Source organism: Alosa alosa, chromosome 16, assembly GCF_017589495.1.
Source record: "Alosa alosa isolate M-15738 ecotype Scorff River chromosome 16, AALO_Geno_1.1, whole genome shotgun sequence".
Taxonomy (NCBI): Eukaryota; Metazoa; Chordata; class Actinopteri; order Clupeiformes; family Clupeidae; genus Alosa; species Alosa alosa.
Genome location: NC_063204.1, coordinates 6,655,635 through 6,675,850, shown reverse-complemented (window position 1 = coordinate 6,675,850; position 20,216 = coordinate 6,655,635). Strand labels below are relative to the sequence as shown.

At 46.2% G+C, this 20,216-nt stretch overlaps 1 protein-coding gene across 3 annotated transcripts in view; it reads left to right on the top strand.

The window, feature by feature from the left end:
• Nucleotides 1-20,216, top strand: part of plppr5b (phospholipid phosphatase related 5b) — a 68,461-nt gene that overhangs the window by 40,865 nt on the left and 7,380 nt on the right. For all 3 annotated transcript variants that reach the window (XM_048265838.1, XM_048265837.1, XM_048265839.1), the window contains 2 exons: nt 3,797-4,047; nt 13,115-13,294. In XM_048265838.1, coding sequence (XP_048121795.1) covers nt 3,797-4,047; nt 13,115-13,294 — 431 coding nt within the window. The remainder of the gene's footprint in view (nt 1-3,796; nt 4,048-13,114; nt 13,295-20,216) is intronic.

Here is a 20,216-nt window from a genome sequence, read left to right as displayed (position 1 = left end):
CCACAGAATTGAGTTCTATTTTTTTAATTGATTCTAACCAGATTTAAGCACAATTTAGTACAACCAGAAAAAATCATTGTGTGGTGGTCAATGTTGATATTGTGGTGGGCCGCCACAAATAAGTTAATGTATGGGAAACACTGGAGGTGGAGTGGTGGTGAGGTGTACACCTGTACTTTTCACCAAAAATATCACCTTTTGGAAAATGGCTGATGGGGACTCCGATGTATGACAAGACTCTCTCTCCAAACTATCCACACTTCTGGTAGTTTATCTCTTCCATCCTCCTCTCTTTCTTTCTCTCTCTCTCTTTCTCTCTCTCTCTCTATCCCTCCGCTCCTGCTTGACTGGAGCCTGGTACTGTAATGCATGCGGCAGACGGGGGCCTGTGAGGCAGCGCTGGGCTGCGCTCGGAAGTTAATGAATAGAGAGATGAAAGGCGCTATTCACTCTTCGCCGATCACTCTCCGGGCCTCCTCGTCCCGCCTCGCTTCGGCTCAAGCCCTCGTTCAAAGCAGACTGGCGGAAAAAAAAAGAAGTTGTTGCGGCAGGGGGATGGAGAAAAGGAAAGGCTTCAAAAACATTTCCAGAGAAGTTTTGACGGAGAGGTAGCTGAGATAGAGCAGACAAAAGATCTGATTCAAGGTAGCACCAAGTTTCTCAATGAAATGTCTTTTAGAAGTTGTGAGCAGCTTGTTGAACAGAGACGGGTGTTTTTTGAAAATGTTCAGGATTTGAAATGAGCCCTGATTCACAGATTCAAAATGATTGAGTGTACAGTATATGCATTTATTTAGACGGTTCTCAATTATAGTCATGCAGATCATAATGCCTTTTTTAAGATCCTATATACTATTTTCAGTATTCTGTGTCCACGCAGATTCAGGACATTTTATTTAAAAAAAAACACACAAAACAAAACAAAATGTTCTTGTCTTTCCTCTCAAATGATGATGACATATTCTGGTAACGGGGAGAAACAGGCTGAACAACTTGTCTGCTTTTTATATTATTCTATTGTACTGGTGCACAGTTCTAAAAGAGATGCACTACCCTGTCATTACTTATCATGACAGTTAAAGCCCAGTGATGTAACAGCATTATGCTATAATAGATATTAATTATGACAGCTCTCACAAATGTTGGAGGCTATAATATAAGATGCCTGTGCCACATGCTAATTGGCTGTCATCAAGCATTTTAAGAAATGTCATGGCAACCACTGATAATTGTAGGATCACACTGTTTTCCTCATCAAGAACGGTGTGTCGCTGTTTAATTTATCTGCGATGAAATGTCCAATGTGAGGTGACTCACGCAACCTTACAAGGAATGGCTACATCAAAAGTGTGGCCCACACTTCCCTTGATAGCCTAGCCCCTCATTTTGCAGTGAAAAATGCTATGAAGAGGTGGCTGTGGATGGGCTGTGTAAAGAAAGCCACGGACAAGCCCAAGACAGTTTGTAATTTTGCTGTGCCATATAATGTGTTTGTAGCTGTACCTGGATGCCTTATAGGATATAAAGGTGCCCAAGACAGTTTGTATTTTTGCTGTGTCATGTAATTTGTTTGTACTGTAGCTGTACCCAACTGAATGCCTTGTAGGATATTAACGTGGCTCTGCATCATGTTTTTAATTTTGGGAGCTGAGCGTGTTAGTGTTTGCTGCTTTATTGGGCTGTGGGAACTCTCTGTCCACAGCTTACCCAGTGTGTGTGTGTGTGTGTGTGTGTGTGTGTGTGTGTGTGTGTGTGTAGGAGTGCAGGGAGGGGGGGTTGCTGATGGGGGGCTGTCAGGGCGTCTCCTCACCTGCAGCTTTGATACAGAGCCAGGCCTCCCTGCTGCAGTGGTGATGCAGTGCTCCTCCGCACTCATCAGAAACCATCAGGGCTCTTCATGCGCACACACACGCACACACACACACACACACACACACACACACACACACACACACACATACACACACACACACACACACACACACACACACACACACACACACGCACACACACACACAGGCACAGAATAACACACACACACACGGCACACACACACACACACACACACACACACACACACACACACACACAGTGTGAAGGCTCCTTCAGGACATGGGATAAGTGTGTGACTCGCCATAACCTTTCAAGTTCATCAATATTTTGTCTTCCCACGTCTTCTTTTGGGGATGGAGCTGGTGAGATTTCTTTGATTTGTATCAATCTTGATCTCTGCCTGAGTTACAGTTTTTTTCCCAATATTTAAAGCCCCTAATGCAAAGAGGTCATCCAAAATGTTCTCCACATATTTAGTTTTTGGCCAAATGTTAGTTTTGTGATTCATTGTTGACTCAGTTCATTTCAGTGGACAAGCTCTGCATATGTCTGCCTATCTTTCCCTCTTTGCCTCTCATTCTCTTTTTTAACATTTTAAACAAATGAAAATTCAGTGTATTAGATGAACCAAGGCAGAATTGAGAGTTACAACATGTGAGAAGTCCAGCATCTCTCTCTCTCTCTCTCTCTCTCTCATTCTCTCTTTCTCTATTTATCTCTCAGCTCTTTACTGCCTGTCTTCCAACTCAATTGACTCCCGAAACCGAGGAAAGGGATGCACACACACACACACACTCTCGGCAGTGATTGTCGAGCCTCCATCGTTGACTGGGGAGAATGTTGATTTGTTGTGGCCTGTCCCTGTCTGCCCGAGCAGGCACAGAGATACACAGCTGACACAGAGGCAGGATTCTGCCCATAAAGGGGGGATAGTTATTCTCTCGCACAGAGCTCTTTAAACATGCACATTCAATGGGGCTGAGCTGGATTACTGGTGATATTCCCCCTTTGCCGGGGTTGATTACATATGCTCTGACTCGTTTGGAGAAGGAATGGTTGGTGGGGGTGATTTGAGGGATCCTGTCTCTAAGGACTGGTTGGAACATTAGTGCTTTGTATGCCTCCTCACACACGGAATGACACAGACGTGTGTGGAAATGCCAACACACACTCAGCACACAGTCGTGTATTGCACTGATGTGAGAAAACACACACGCACCCACTGGGGCCACAGACATTTTGGAAGAATGACACCTATTCTAACATATGTCTATGTTGAAGGTGACAAGACACACATTCATAGTGAAAACTCTCACACACACATGCATGTACACACACATGCACGCACACTATGCATGCACACACACACACACACACACATGTATGCACGCATGCAGGTTGAGCTAACTCTTAAGTCACACTCCAGTATGTGTGACTTGTCTGTGGGTACTGTGTGCCATCTGTAGATCTGTGGCTCCTTTGAGAGTCTCACACACTCTGAGCGAGACTGAAGTTCTGATGCCGACCCTGAATTATTCAAGTCATCAGGCTTCGTTTTGTCACCCATGAATTTTGAATGGTTTTTTTAAAAAAATCAGTCAACGCTCAATCATGAGTCACATCACTTCTCTTTCCTCTCACTTCAGGCCCCAAAAAAACACTTCGTTCTTCATGGTCACCATTTTTGAGTTTCCTTCTTGTCTCTTGACAATCTTCTCACCTCACCTCACACTTATTTGAAGTGTAATGTCAGACTTATAATGTCAATGTCTAGCTGTGTGTGTGTGTGTGTGTGTGTGTGTGTGTGTGTGTGTGTGTGTGTGTGTGTGTGTGTGTGTGTGTGTGTGTCTTTTCTCAGGTGTGTACACCTTGGCCCTTTTCACCACAGACATCTTTATCAATACCTAACCTGTCTCTCTATCTGTCTGTGTGTGTGTGTGTGTGTGTGTGTGTCTTTTCTCAGGTGTGTATGCCTTCGGCCTCTTCACCACGGACATCTTTGTGAACGCGGGTCAGGTGGTGACGGGCAACCTGGCGCCGCACTTCCTGACGGTGTGCAAGCCCAACTACACGGCCCTGGGCTGCCAGCAGGCGCTGCGCTACATCAGCCACCAGGAGGCATGCACGGGCAACGAGGACGACATCCTGCGCGCCCGCAAGACCTTCCCCTCCAAAGAGGCGGCGCTCAGCGTCTACGCCGCACTTTACCTCGCCGTGAGTCGCGCTCCCCTTCCCCTGGCCGCAGTCGCTCTGCTCAGCCATGCTATGCTGTGCCTTTTTAGCCTGGTCCTTCAGTAGAGAGGAGGGCAGTGCAGTCGGGTCCGTCCGTCCGTTTGTGTGTCCACTCATGTAGCTTCAAAAGTACTGGTCCGATGTACTTCCGATTTAGACAAAGCAGAGGGGTCACCGTTTCTCAGTATTCCTTCCTGATTGTCCGGATCCGGCTCAGAATGCAGGTGCTGGGATTTGGTCTCACATTGGTTAGTACTGCGTGACAGGAGTGAGGGTCTGTGGTTGCCTGGTGGCTCTTGTTGTGTCTAGTTTCACGTGGGGAGTGTTTAGAACAGAGGTTTGTCTCTGCCATTAGACAATGGTTGTGCATTTCTGGGAGACTGAAGATTAGAACATGCATCCATCATTGGAATGAGTTTAGAAAGATGTATGTAGTCTTCATTGTGCCAAGGGAAATTGGTTTCCACAGTCTGTTCAACAATAAATACACAGATAACACCCACACACAAATAAACACACAGAACATAACCACATGGCATTTATTCAGTCTCCCCTCACCTATCATATGCACACACACATACTGTATACACACATCCCAGTGTTTCCCACAGAATTGAATTCTATTTGTGGTGGTAGGTTTGCAGAATTAACTTGAATGCAACAGTTTTTAGCAAATTAGCGCAGTGTGGTTATGATGCTAACCAGATTTAAGCACAATTTAGTACAACCTGAAAAATCATTGTGTGGTGGTCAATGTTGATATTGTGGTGGGCCGCCACAAATAAGGCAATGTATGGGAAACACTGCATTCTCACATCCTTCTCTTTGAACTGCCTGGCTGCTATGAAGGTCAGTTAAACCTAGTCGAGGCATGTTGGAGGTGTCCCTTATCTGTGGCTCTTTTGAGATGCTTCAGTGCAGTAGTACCCATTGACAGTCAGTCCACCACACCTCCAGTTCTCCCTCATCTGCAGAGTGTGGCTGTCGGCCAGCCTCTTCGTCTTGTCCAGCTCATTGCCTTTTGAAACCAAGTGACCATGAGGGATGTACTGTTTTCACTCAGTCTAATGCTAAACCAAAATAGCTGTCTGGAGAAGACGCTCTGCACAGTTCAGTGGACGTTGTTGTTCTCTGCATTGGATTTGCATTTCCGTCAGGATCTATGAATGTTGTATTTATGGACTGGGGGCAGAGTGAGACATTTGCAGGACAACATTTTTTGCAGGAAGCTTTTTGACAGAAGGGCCCAGCCTCATTTTTCCTGAAGCTCCCTCCTGGAGTTTGGCTTCCTCAGCTTGGCGGCCTGTTGGTGTGTGGCCTGGTAGGACTGACTGGAGAGCAAAAAGATGGCAGAGAGATTAAAAACAGGGTTTCACTTCAGCAGGTGTGCCTCTTAAAATAGTCCCACACTCTTCTTAAGACCTCCACCTGTAATAAAGCAACTCTGCACCCTCCCCAAGCTACATGAAAATCACTTTGATGACACTGGAAATAGGTTAAAGAACAAAAAAAAAAACAGTTCCTAGAAAACAAGAAAGTTACTGATGAATGAAATCTCGGTGCCTTTGTACAGTACATTATGAAAGGACAGATGAATGCGGAGAAACAGAGGGATGATTTGGTGCTCCTATCTTCAGAATGAGAGACGTGGCGCGTTCTTGTCCGTGGGCCTGTATATGTAAATCTATTCGGATCTGTTTCTCGGTTTCGTGCTGTTCCTCGTGTTCTCAGTTCTCAGCTTTGTTCTCAGGGCCTCAGCCCACTGAGGTGTGCATTTCAGCGTCTCTGGGCCAAGTCTTCCTGTTTTTAAAAAAAAAAATGTATTCTGTTTTTCTTTTTTCTGTGCTGGTTACACATGCGCGCGGTGGATATGACATCAGCCTGCACAGCCTTTTGAAATGCAGATGTGCAGTCACAGGAGGTGCATTTGCATGCTGTGCACTGGCCCAAGAGAGCACACAAAACTGGAAGGCAGAACACAATATGCAATGACCCAACAGTGTGTGTGTGTGTGTGTGTGTGTGTGTGTCTGTCTGTGGTGCACAAGTGTGACTCTTGAGTGTATGTGTGTGCAACAGCGTGGGTGCATTGCCCCTTAATTAGCTCCCGGATGACTCTGGAAATTCCCCATTTTGGGAATGGTTTCCATAAACCGCTGGCTGCCCATGAATGCAATGTTATTAAAGCCCTGAGAAAAGGCAGGAGGACTGTGGGCAAATGCAGCTGCGCTGGAAGCAGTGAGCTCTTGGCATCCTAAGCCCCAGTAGTTTATTTTAAGATTATGCCACTGATTCCCCTCAGATCTGCTAAGCCAGCTAGTTGAATTACTCCATGCTGAGATGAAAGGGGTATCTGTCAGATCACTACCCTGCTCATCCGCCCCTGCGGGCAAGATGGGCAATTTTGTCGCTAAATGCTAACTGCGGTTCGTTCCAAACTTGGTGGAAAAATTGCCTCATTGACCTTTTGTTCCCAGCCTTGGTGCACCCTTCTCCATATCTGTGCTAATGAGATATAAACCACCTTTAATACCATGCATGTGTTGACTCCACCATATTGAGATTATATCACATGCAGTGTATAAAAAGAATGGCAGCCAGTTAGCTTGTGTTTAGACTTGAGGTCAGTTTCTAATAAACCTGTAATGAAGTGCAGAAGGACTCTTAAAACTGCGTAAGGTGGATGACCTCGGCAGAGGCAGACAGTGGCAGAGGTAGCCTCTCTGTCCTCTGCTCCTCAATGAATATTGATCAGGCTGCAGTGGCTCGCCCCTGACCTTCTCCACGCGCGTCCCCACTGCTGCAAACCAGGTCCCACTCACACCCTCCATTAATTTTTCACCTCCCTGTCCAATTATGGCTAATGAAAAGGTATGATCACAGGCAGTCTGTCGGTACGAACAATGTGACTTTGTGTGTGTGTGTGTGTGTGTGTGTGTGTGTGCATATGTGAGAGAGAGATGGATAGAGAGAAAGAGAGAGAGAGATAGATAAATAGAGAGAGAGAGAGAGAGAGTATGTGAGTTTTTGTTTTTTGTGTGTTTTGTGTGTGTGTGTGAGAGAAAGAGACTGTGTGTGTAGAGGGGGTGCAATATGTCTGTCCATAAATTAGATTATTGAAGGGAAAAAAAGAGTTGCTAGCTGTAGAGTAGAAAAATCAATTACCTCCTGTCTGCCCAGGTGGACTCCTTCCCGGTTTGCCCCCTGCCCCATGCGGACCTGGCCGGGGCAGAGAGATGCGGGGGGCAAACGTTTCACACTGCGCTTTTCTGCCCCACCACTGCTGTCCAAGAGAACTTAATGGAAGCCGATGGGCAGCCTTCAAAAGCACTCCTAAGTCCCTAAAGCCCCACAATAAGCTGGGCGACAAAATGGGAGGAAAAAATAAATGAAAGGAAAGAGGAAGGAATAGGGCTGGTAGGAGAAAGAGGAAATTGGTCTTGGAAAGGATTCTCTTTTCTTTTTTTTCAGCCTCCTTTCATGTCAGAGCCTTTTAAGGCACAGAGTGCTGAGTCTTTGACATGAAGCCCAAGAGGGGAATTTGTGTGGACTATTTGCTCCTATCAGGCGAAGCGATCAGACTGCTATATGGGCCACTTGTCTCGCATCGCCGTTGTTTCAGCCGCTCCTCTCCACGGTGTCGTTAGTTAGCCGCTCGCATGATACCATCACCATTAGAGCTGGGCATTAAATGGAAATGCATATCTGGATCAAGGGGTCTGTCAAACTCACTTCCCTGTGTGGGAGAATAATCTTATACTATTGGCTCTAGGGCTATAAGTGAATTTGCCCACCTGCTATCAGAGTAGCGTAGGCTTATTTATTCCCACCTGTTTACACCTCAGTGCTATAGCACAGGGAGAAGGCAAAGCATGCACTGTGTCAAGTGTGTGTGCAGCCAGCAAGGAAATAAGTGCAATAAAAGACTGTAGGAGACAAAATAAGAAGACAGTCAGTATTTGGAAAGCTTTAGAGGTACAAGGGGAAAAGTCAGTGTTTGAAAGTTATGCAAGCGACGAGGGAACCAGTGTTTGAAGGCCAGTGAAGCGCAAAGGATGGCAGCGTTTGAGAGTTGAAACGCAAGCAGAGCTGACCCATAAAAGAGGCCAGGCGGCCGGGGGTGTTGGTTGGGGGGGTTGGGGGGAGGCACATCCCTCCAGTCTGCCAGAGAAGATCACTCGGAGTGACGGATGTGCGTAATGTCAGCGTTTATGGACGACACGGTGCCATCAGTGTCTGACAGCGCTGCTTTATCGCCTCCGAGCTGCCATGCCCACATCTGAAACTTTTGATGTAGAGACGGAGAACAAAGGCTCAGTTAATGCCACATGCCAAATCGAAAAGTCACAGTCAAGGTGCTAGGAGTTACCGGAGAAGAAGAAAAAATGCTTTCCGGCCATTAGATGATCTAAATCAAGCTTGATGTCAGCTGCTGGCAAATTGACCTGCCATGGAGGACATTTCATTCCGTGCCAAATGCGCAAGACAGGGCTGAATCCTGTGCAGCAGTGTGTAAAATTGATATATTTTTTGACAATTCAAAAAAGCAGGGGCCCTCGGAGCGTGACCTTGACCTGGTAGAGAACCAGGCTCCCGCTGCTGCCTGGCTGAGTGCACTCTGCTCTAATTAAGACTTCAGGGAGGAGCTGAGTCACGGGGTGCCTAATGGTGTATCAGACATGCAGGTTAGTCTTGGTTGGTCATGGTAATGGGGTTGGGGTTGGGGGCGTTTGGGTGAGGGGGTTAGTGCTGGTGATCACCAGGGATGGGTCTTTACATGTGTCCTCATCAGCGCTATCCCCCGTGCATGCCGTCTCAGCTTTTCAATATTTTATTTCCCACTCGCTACAAACGCGCTTATAAAAAAAGTCATCATGTCAAATTAGGAAGTCCGTTCTCTTTCTCTCTCTCTCTCTTTCTCCACCCTCACTTCTCTCTCTATCTCACTCTATCTCTCTCACTCTCGTTTTATCGTTGGGAGTGCCGTTGTGATGAGAACATCTCTCTTAAAAACGCGACTTTCATAACTCATAAGGCTATTGTCACTGCACTTGAACTTAATGAGAAGTGCTTTTGCATTAGCGTGCGGCGGCTGATCTGAACTAGCGCTGGATCGCGCTCAGTGGGAAGCTCTCTCCGCAAATAATTCATTCCTCCATTTGTAAAAATTAGTGCGGGGACGCGTTTATTCAATTCAAGGGGTTCGGGCTAACAAGGTTTATCCTTTTTTTTTTAGCAAAAATACACAAACTCGCACAACGTTCAGGAGGTAGGGAGGGAGATAGAGAAAGAGAAAGGGAGGTAGAGAGAGAGGGATGGGTGAGGGGGGATGGAAGTATGAAGGGGAAAAATAAAGCAAGGAGAAAAAAAAAGAGAAACTCTGCCTCAGCGCATTTTTTCCCCCGGGACATGGGTGGAAATTGGGGCAGAGAGTGATGACCTTTGAGTCCTTAAACAAATCGTCATCACAGGGGAGCGAGAGAGGGAGAGGGAGAGAAAAACAAACTAACTGATAAACAAATAAGCGTCAGGAGGAATGGGCCTGCTCTGCAATAGCTCCCCAGAAGATACAGCAGCACACTAGGCACAGGATTAAAATGACGGCCTTCAAAACAGCCCCAACCTCAAAGTGATTTGTCACATTTACCTGTAGCTTTTCTCATTGTATGCCATTTGCCCTGGGCCACTGGGTAATGCAATTTTTCTCTGCCTGGTCTCTCTCTGGTTCGCTTTATTTGCTTATGGAAATGACTGAGATGGGCTGCTCAAACTTTCACCAAACATGTTTGCTGAGTTGTGGGGTGTGTGAGTGTGTGTGTGTGTGTGGGGGGGCAGGTACAGTACCTCAGAGCCCTCGCGAGCTAAGACGCTCAGGCCTGGAATGCACGGAGCGGAAGGGAAGATAAATGTCGTTTTGTGAGGGGTACATGACTCGCTTTCTCGCTCTCATAACGGCGAAAATCAATTCTGTCATCAGGCCTGTGGGCATTTATACACAAGTTGTCAGTATGACCTTTTGGATTTTGAAATTGCTGTTTGTGTGTGTGTGTGTGTGTGTGTGTGTGTGTGTGTGTGTGTGTGTGTGTGTGTGTGTGTGAGAGAGAGTTTGTCATGAGTTTTGTGATGAAGGGGGAGAAGGAGATGATTACTCTGTGGCCCAGCTGGTCGGAGCTCCAGGCTGCTCCAGGCTGGGGTGGATGTGGCCGCGGCGGCTCAATTATAGCAGCTTGTCATGGGCAGCTGTGCGCCCTCACCTCCCCTCTCCTTTTCTCCCATGTCCCTAAGGGGCCACCGTAGGCCCAGGACAGCCAGGGGACACAGACAGACACATGTGCAGACAGAGTTTCATGTCTGGAAAGTCACAGACTGACACACGCATGTACACACCAACTACATGTACACAGCAAGCATGTACACCACACACACACACACACACACACACACACACACAGAAGAAGTGGTAAAAAACATGCAAACAAGTTGAATACATCCATGCTGGCACACACTCATAAATCCATGGAGGCATGAACTCATGCACTCGCAGATACACACACACAGTTGCACAAGTTAGCTAACACAGAGCAAATTTCACACACATACACATACAGTACACCCATACACACACACAAGCCTTTACAGGCATGCAGTCACACAGCACAAATCTACTGTGTGCTTAGACACACACACACACACACACACCCACTACTCACTTACTCATGCCCACACATCCTTACACACACCTAGCGGACACATTTAGTCACACACATTCACGTTCTAACAACCTTCGTAGATTGGTGCCTGCTGGAAGTGAGTCACGCCATTATTTGGGCCAAAGTCATTCTCGGTAATGCTGTCTGACGTGCCATCCTTACCATTAAGCGTCCCTGATGTTTATTGATCTAATTCAGGTAATGGAAGCAACCGGCGGTCGGGGTAACGACAGTCATTGTCCGACTGGGGTTACTGAACTAATGGCATCACTCCCACAGGCCTATTTTCTCTTTCCACCATCACCTGAGACGGAGGAGTTAAAAGCTTTAAGAGACAATAAAGATTAGCCGAAACGGCAGAATATGTATTACTACTGTAATGTTAATGGTAATGTTCATTGGATTCTCAGAGGTAGAAGGCTGGCTAATGTATGAGTTCTTGTGAATAAGGGTTGATTTAGAGCACCATGGTTAAGCAGCAAAGATGGTCAGAATAGGACTGAAATGGAAGGCCGAGAATCTCTGGATCCGAATAGAATGTTTTGCTGCCATTCTGAATAAATGGTCATTACGCTTAATGGAATGTACCAGTTGTACCAATGTACCAATGTTCCAGTAAATTTGCCTGAGGGGCATTGTCGGGAAAAAATTGTGGTTAACTTTGTGTAATGAAATTAAACTTTGTGTCTTTGAAATGAAAAGGTAGTTTGAAATAGGTGTAGAAGTTTGCTATGCAATGTGATTTGTCAGGTTTAAGAAATATATAGAGGTTGACTTTAAAACAGACCTTAGTAAATCTAATATTCTAAAACGGATAGTTCTGGTCCTTGATTATGATTGACTGAATCGGGTTCAATGGCGTTGTAAAATCCAGCACAAACATACACCTTGACTGCATTTCGTTCAATATACAGAAGTTAAAGTAGCTGCGACTTGATGTTGCATGGCAACTTTTCAGATAGAGGAAATATATTTCTTTGCGGAAGAATGGTTATCTATGAATAAATTGTTACATTTCTTGCTGCTGTGCCTTTATTTCATGAAATCTTACCAGATATATGTAGTAACCATTTTAGAAAAGCAGTAAGCCACTCGAGTCCGTAGTGACTCTACACTGATTTTAGGTTTTTTTTATACAACTCCCCTTAGCTGTTCTAAAATCAGTTTAACCTACGGCCTCTCGGGGCTTATTGCTTAAGCATATGTTGAATACCATAAAGCTTTTAGAGAAAGTAAAACATTTTAATTTAATGTAATGCATTATTATATATTATTATTTTATTTGATTAGGATCCCCAACAGAAGACATTTAAGTTTACCGATGACTCTTTTTAACATTCTGGATTTCTGACTTTAGTAATAATAATAAAGCTTTATTTGTATAGCACCTTTCATGCACAGAATGCAGCTCAAAGTGCTTCACATTTGAAGCATGTAACACAATAATAGTCAGTCAGTCATTATCAATCACTTTTCTTTGCTGTTTATGATATACTCAGCAACATATCAAAATATAGAAAATGACGTCATAAGACTGGCAGCCTTAACCCTCTTACCCCCACAAGCACCATATATGGCAACTGTGGCAAGGAAAAACTCCCATATTCCAGGAAGAAACCTTGAGCAGAACCTGACTTAATAGGGGAGCCCATCTGCTTCTGGCTGGCTGCATACAATAGTAGCAGATGTAGAATAATCTGAAAATGTAGTCTACAGGATAAGATGAGTTAACTAAAAGCTTTCCTGTACAGGTATGTTTTCAGATCTTTTTTAAAATATTTTCTGAACTCGCCTGCTTGATGTACAGAGGCAGGGTGTTCCATAGTTTGGGGCATAATGGATAAACGCAGCTTCTCCACTTTGTTTGTGGAGCACTTTGGGTAATGATTAAAAGATTAGAATTGGATGATCTAAGTTTCCTTTGTGGTTGATAAGATATTAAAAGCTCAGAGATATATGAAGGTGCTATGCCATTCAGAGCTTTGTAAGTAATTAACATAACCTTAAAATCAATTCTATAGGAAATAGGGAGCCAGTGCAGTTCAGCCAACACAGGGGTGATGTGTTCTCTCTTCTTAGTCTTAGTTAAAAGTCTAGCCGCAGAGTTCTGTATGAGTGCCAATTTCTTTAGATGTTTTTTGGGAAGACCAGTGAAAAGTGCAGGTTTAGGTTGTTATGTTTATGTTTATGTGTTTACTGTTTTGTCTGTGGTGTCTATGTCTTTAAATATTATGTTGTGACAAGATGTACAATGTCCACATGAATTTCCCCTTGAGGAATAATAAAGTTCACCTTGACCTTGAGTGACCTCTCTCCATTCTTTGTACCCCTCTTCCGCAGATGTACATCACATGCACAGTGAAAGCCAAAGGCACCAGGTTGGCCAAGCCGGTCATGTCCCTGGGTCTCATGTGCCTGGCCTTCCTGACGGGCATCAACAGGGTGGCAGAGTACCGCAACCACTGGTCGGACGTCATCGCCGGGTTCATCATCGGTGTGGCCATTGCTACCTTTCTGGTGAGTTCTTGTCTCTCCACTAATGATGTGCTCTTTGTGCTACTTTGTGCTTTTCTGATTTCTTTCATTGCTGTACACAATATGAAGTAATGTGAAAAGTCTCATTTCTTGATATCAACCTAGCGAAATACACATACATATCAGTTTCTGCATTGTTATTACTGTCTTCTAAATGAAGATTTACATTACATCTACATTTATTCATTTGGCTGACGCTTTTACTTGGATTGCAGCCATTTTCTCTCTGCAGCTCTGAGATTGATGCACAGAGATCAGAGGGTATCATTCAACCAAGCGTGAGATTGAATGAAATAGTGGCCAGATAGATGGGGAGGCGTGACCACTGGTATCTCTAGCACAGTTTGGAGTGAGAATGAAATCAAGCTCTTCGCCAGCTTTGTGAGTAGGAAGGCTGCTATGTGGTAGATGTAGAAATGAAGCCTAGGCTGGCTCTCTAGCTCGTCTAGCTTAGACTAAGCTGGAAGAAAAAGCCGAGTGATTCTTCCATGTGCCTGTGAGCTTCAGGTGTTCGGTTCACCGGCTCTGTCGGTTTGATCCTTTTCCCTGGCACTCTGGAACCCCCCCTCCTCCCAAAAGAGATCTTCATTTGTCTCAGGAGGAGGTACGGCGTTAGTCACGAGTCATAGCTCCTTCACGCTCCACTCTGTGGGCTACTTCAGACTCCGGGGCTGAGGAGTTCCAGCTCGTTCCACTGTAACACGGTTTCGTACTATGGATATGTTATTTTCCCCTCCCTCCAACCTAGTGGGCACTGCCTGCCAGAGCCATCTTCTCAATTTGAGCAACGCTACGGTGTCTCTAAGCAAGTTGTGTCTGGGAACACCCAAAGTGCGCTCCCAAAGAGCTCTCGTGCAGAAACGCCTTTGTTGATGAGTATGGCATTTCATTGTGCTCCTTAGCAAAATCAATGGGCAATTATTTGGAGTGGTGTTTAAAGCAGGCTAAGTGGTCTTGTGTATCAGTGCATAATCAATGCGTAATTGGAAAAGAAACTGCTTTGGTGTGATTCCTGATTTGGCGTGCCGCTATGATGGAGCTGTCAGTGTGCATAGCCCATGGTACAGTTTGATGTTTCGCCATGGAGACACACAGCACTTCAGTGCCCCCCCTCCTTTTCCCCCACTATGCCATGCTTCCCGGGGGCCTCTACCGTCCTTTTAGGGGGCCTCTACCGTCCTTTTAGGCAAGTCCCTCCACTCGGCGGCCATATACTGTACCAACGTTTTATGGGCACTCATCGGGCACATTCTTTGGTCGAACTGCGCGTGCGCAAGGCTTCACTACACCAATCTTGCTCCAGCGGCGAGATCACAACAGATGATTGGCACGATGTCTTCACAACACATCATATGATTGGCTCAATGTATTCACATCACACCAAATGATTGGCTCAATGTATTCACATGTCGACGTTTTGCCGAGGAAGGGGTGGGATATGTGTAGACAACGGCCATATTGGCGTGACAAACTAGCCCCATGCATTTCTATGGAGTATTTTTTGAGTGCTGTGTCTCCACATTAGAAAGTCTCTGCCTCTACTCACAACTCAACAAGCCTGTCCTTGACCCCCTCCCATCAGCACCCCCCCAATCCCATTGTATGGTGCTGGAGCTGAGAGCAGAGGCTCTTTGGTGGATGGATCCTCATCAGGTTGATCGCTCGCCAGATCTCCCCCCGCCCATCACCCACCCCCGTGCCCATGCCCCTGCCTCGGATGGAAATGTGGCAGAGCAGATCTGAGCAGATGCCATCCTCCCATCCCTCAGCCTTTCTTCCCCTCCATCCTCTCTCTCACACGCTCTCTCTCTCTCTCTCTCTCTCTCTCCTCATTCTTTTCCCCCTCTCCTGTTTAGGCATCAACCTTTTCTTCTTTTTTCCCTTCAGCAGCACTCTCATCCTTCCTCTGATTCATGTCTCTGCCCACAACCGCTCTCTCTCTCTTCTACCAAAGGGCATGCCCCCTCTAGGCACACCCCCCCTCTCTTTCTCATCTCTCTTTCTCTCCCTCTGTCTCTCTTTCTCTCTCTCTCTCTCTCCCTTTCTCGCCTTCCCCCACTTGGTTCCTCTGCTTCCATACACACAAAAGATCAGCATACCTGGAGGTACCCAGCCTAAGCAGCCCGCAGTAGCAGCAGCAGCAGCAGCAGCAGCAGCCGTTGCATATAAAAACTCACTCAAGCGTATGCGGAGGAGAGAACAGGGTTCAGAGTTCAGCAGCGAGGGGACCCTGAGCCTCCTCACGCGAGCAGAGATGCACGAGAACACACGTATGTAAGCCATGGTACTGCCTCAGCCTGCACGTGTACAAGGGGAAGGAAGGCTCCAAAGGCCTCTGGACTTGTCCTGAAGCCACCGAGCGATGAGGCTGCCAGGCAGAAGGACGGCAGCCCTTGCCAGAGACCCCGGATGTCCCCGGTCGTGGTCCGCCTGGTTAATTAGGTTAGATCTTAGATGACTGCACCGCAATAGCTAGCGTTTGCAAAATGCATCTATGGCAGTACGTAAATGCTTTTGTGATTCCATTGCTATGGTGAAAGAGGAGGCGTTTGTGCAGATGAGGAGGACCTTTTGTTCTGGGCTGGTGCCTGCAGGATCAGACAGGGTCGAGTGCCTAGTGCATGCTACTATTTATAGCCCAGTAGGAGTAGAAGCACAGGATGGAGGATGGCTGTGCTTATATGGAGAAGGCTTCTTGTGCTGTATACTGTATGTGTGATCCCTTTGGGCAGATACAGGGGTTGCATGAACAATCAACATGCATTTCTATTTTTGCGTCCAATGACATTTGATTCTTTTTTGTTGTGTGTATGAGTGCACTGGGTAAAATATACTGCTAAAAAAAAAATACTTCAGTCATACACTGGATCGGTACTCTGACACTGTTTGGTTCTGAGCAGAAGTAAAACTTTTGAGGCGAGTGTTTTATTTTGCAAGAACTGTCAGACATTCTGTGAATGTAGTTTGAGAATGGAGAAAAGGGTGGAAGGTTTCAAAAAATGTGTTTTAACAATTGTGGAAAACCTAAGTGTTCCCTTTTTTTGAGCAGTATATTATGTATTTATGGATTTATGTGTGTGTACGTGTGGATGTCTTTGTTTGGGTGTCGTCATGGTTATTATACCCTATATGTGTTTATATAGCTAGTTCTGTGGCTATTTCTACATGTTCAGTGTGTGTGTGTGTGTGTGTGTGTGTGTGTGTGTGTGTGTGTGTGTGTGTGTGTGTGTGTGTGTGTGTGTGTGTGTGTGTGTGTGCGAGTGTGATAATGGTCACACAGTACGGAGACGTGTGTCCATTTATCATAGATGAGAGAGAAACAGATTTACAGACAGGAGCGAAAGAGAAAGTGAGTAAAAGACAGAGAGAGAGAGAGAGAGAGAGAGAGAGAGAGAGCAAGCAGGAGCGGCAAAAGGGAGTTTTATCACCCCCTCACGCTGATAGAGTGCTGTATCTGACGAATGAAAGACGCTATCCAGTGAATCGAGATGAAAGAGCGGGTCTGTCAGATGAGTGGCACATGAGGGGAGAGGAGAAGAGAGGAATGGAGAAGAGAGCAAAGGAGAAGAGAGCAAAGGATGAGACATGGAGAGATAGAGAGGTGAGAAGAGGAGTGGGAGGAGGGAGGGAAAGCAGCATCTCTATTTCACCAATCACTTGTACACTCTACTCCTCCCTGCCTCCATCACAAACACACATCAAACACACACACACACATCCCTTCAAAACCTGGAGCTTCCCACTGAGAACATTCATCCACCATCTTCAACCAGAATCCCCAATCCGCCCCAACCCCCCCTCCCTCCCCCAATGTAATCCACCCTCATGCTACCACTGAAAAAGTACAATCTCCGTATGAATACTGGGACCGAAGTCATTTTGGGCTCGATACCAAGAGCTTTGCATCTTGCACTTCCCTCCCTTAAGATTCATTAGCGTGAAAAAAGTATTTGAACCAAACGGCGAAATCTCCTTTGCGACTTGTCACACACTTGGCGCTACACAAAGAGAATATTCTGCCGCGCCGAACGTGCGTGCTGATGTCTTCTTTAATGAACTGTCACGCACATGAATCTTGAATGATTATTTGATTGACTCCGGCAATTAGCTTGTCAGCAGCCCTCCGCACACCAGGCCCCGATCAAAGAGAATAGTGTAGGGTGCGTTCTGTGTTGCGCGTCCATAATTGAATGCAATGTGAGAGTATAAATAAGTCAACTCATTAACGCTTTTTTTTTTCTGCCAGCCCTGGCATGTGTGTCGGAACGCAAGTGGCCGACATAACGCGCACACGCGAGGAGAGAGCGAGCGAATGAGAGAGAGAGAGAGAGAGAGAGAGAGAGAGAGATGTTTACTCAGACAGCGGTGCTGTTTGATCAAATAAAACCAACACGGAAATCACAGCAAACACCACCGCCTCTGCTGCTTCTGCTGTGTATTCTCACACTGAGACCACTTTCTCGCCCTTAGATCTGGCCCAATATAGCAGTTCCCCGACAGTCTCTTGTCTGGCTACATACTTTAGCAAAACATCTTTGTGGGGGCAATTGCTAATATGACAAATGCTGCCACCAGTTTGTATTTAGGGCCCCCACTGCCTGTTGGATCAGTTTAATTTAGTTTTAGTTTAGAATTGGGGGCAGCCGTGGCCTACTGGTTAGCGCTTCGGGGTTGTAACCGGAGGGTTGCCGGTTCGATCCTCGACCAGTAGGAACGACTGAAGTGCCCTAGAGCAAGGCCCCTAACCCCTCACTGCTCCCCGAGCGCCGCTGTTGTAGCAGGCAGCTCACTGCGCCGGGATTAGTGTACAGTATGCTTCACTTCACTGTGTGCTGAGTGTGTTTCACTAATTCAAGGATTGGGATAAATGCAGAAACCAAATTTCCCTCCCAGGATCAAAAGAGTATATATACTTATACTTACAGTATACTTAGTTTTTATCGATTCTTTGGAAGGGTGTTACAGAACTTCAGGCCTGGACCACTCAGAGTAAGAACAACGACGACGATAGCAAAAAACCCCTTCTTTTAACAGGAAGACATTTTGAGCAGAACCCAAGTTAGAGGACGGACCCCTCTGCTCGAGGGTGGCACAAAGAGAGATAGAACGTTCTGGGGCGAGTAGGAGGGTAGGGAAGTGAGATAAGAGTCTAAAGACAAGTGGATAATTCATACATTGAATCAAGCAGTGTTGCTAGCACTGCCATTATCACTATTGATACCAATGCTATTAATAGTCACCAGAAGTGATAATTAAGATCAAGTGATAATTACGACAACGCGGCTACGCTCACGTAATATCTTTACTGCTGCTTCTGAAGCTTCTGAAGTTAAATGCAAAGCCAGAGCCTGATTTGATATGACTTACACTGCTGTAAGATGACTGCTAACCTCCATGATTGTGCACGGACTAGTGTCTTGTCTTCTGCTCTATCAGCGTCAGTATCCAGTGTCAGAATTCTCCCAGATCTTTATTCTAGTGGTACACAGAAGGATAGAACGTGCAGGCCCTGCCTGTCTCATCTCCAACTCTAGCATCCAGCTGAGTAAAAGCTGTTGTCAGTCGGGCTGCAGACTTCCCGCTGTGCTCCTCTCCACACACACACACACACACACACACACACACACACACACACACACACACACACACACACACCACCGCTTTGACTGTGTAATGTAACACGCTTGCCCTTGCTCTTAACTGCCTCTCTGTTTGCACGGCGCTGATAATGTGTTTAGCGCTGACAGCCCCGTCGTGCACTTTTCTCAGGGAAGATGTGCGCTGGATACTGAGCAGTTCTACTCGGTTGGGTCGCAACTATTTCGAGATGGCGTTCGACTGGGGAGAGTCACATAAGGTCGCCCAACACGGGACAACGTGGAGGCAACTAGTTAGAGCTTTATGCCCCTTCTGGGATAAGAAGATATACCAGAGACTCTCTAATGAGGAGACACAACACTCAAAGAATCTCCCATAGAAATGTATGGTTCTGCCCGAAATAGATGCCCAATACATGCCCAAAGTGTGTTGTAATATAGCTGCTGAGTGGAAGGACTTGCCTAAAATGACTATGGATATACTCAGGCCCCATACCTGGGTCTAACCAAAACCAGTGGGCTCTGAGCTGCTCAACAATGATGGTAAAGTTAAAGTCGACTGATTTCAGTCATTTGAGGACCACAATGGACATAAGCTTTTCCAGCTTTATTGTGCTATCCTCTGTAGGAATGTGCATGAGGGCCCCAGCTGTGGCGCGACTGGCTGGGGCACCTGCACCGTACGCCGGCGACCCGGGTTCGATTCCCGCCCCGTGGTCCTTTCCGGATCCCACCCCTGCTCTCTCTCTCCCATTCGCTTCCTGTCACTCTCCACTGTCCTATCATTAAAGGCATAAAAAGCCCGAAAAAAATATACTTAAAAAAAAAGGAATGTGCATGAGAAGCAGACCTCTGTATGTTGTCTTCCCACACATTAAATAAAGTCTATCTATCTATCTGATAGTTCGCAGACACTTGTAACCAATGCGGCGCGGATTGGCAATATGGAGTTGGCGGGTTTTTAGTTGGAGGCGTTACCACTGCTCCACCACGCGTGCAGTGTGTGTTGCGTTCATACTGTTCTCTTGGTTATTAACAGGCCTCTGCACACAACTGAAATAACATATTGCTTGTGATAAGTGCGGCATTAGGGCCCTTGTTATCGCACTGGAGGGAGAGCAGTCGGAGTGCCGTACTGTTTACGCTTGAGAGCACAGAGTGGGAGAGGGGGCCAGAGGCTGAGAAATAATGTAAGACAAAAACAAGGGCGCAGATATGTTTTAAATTTCTTCCTTTGCTTTGGGGAGGAGGCAAGCAAATGGTGTTACTGCTGCAGAGAGAGAGAGAGAGAGAGAGAGAAAGAGAAATGG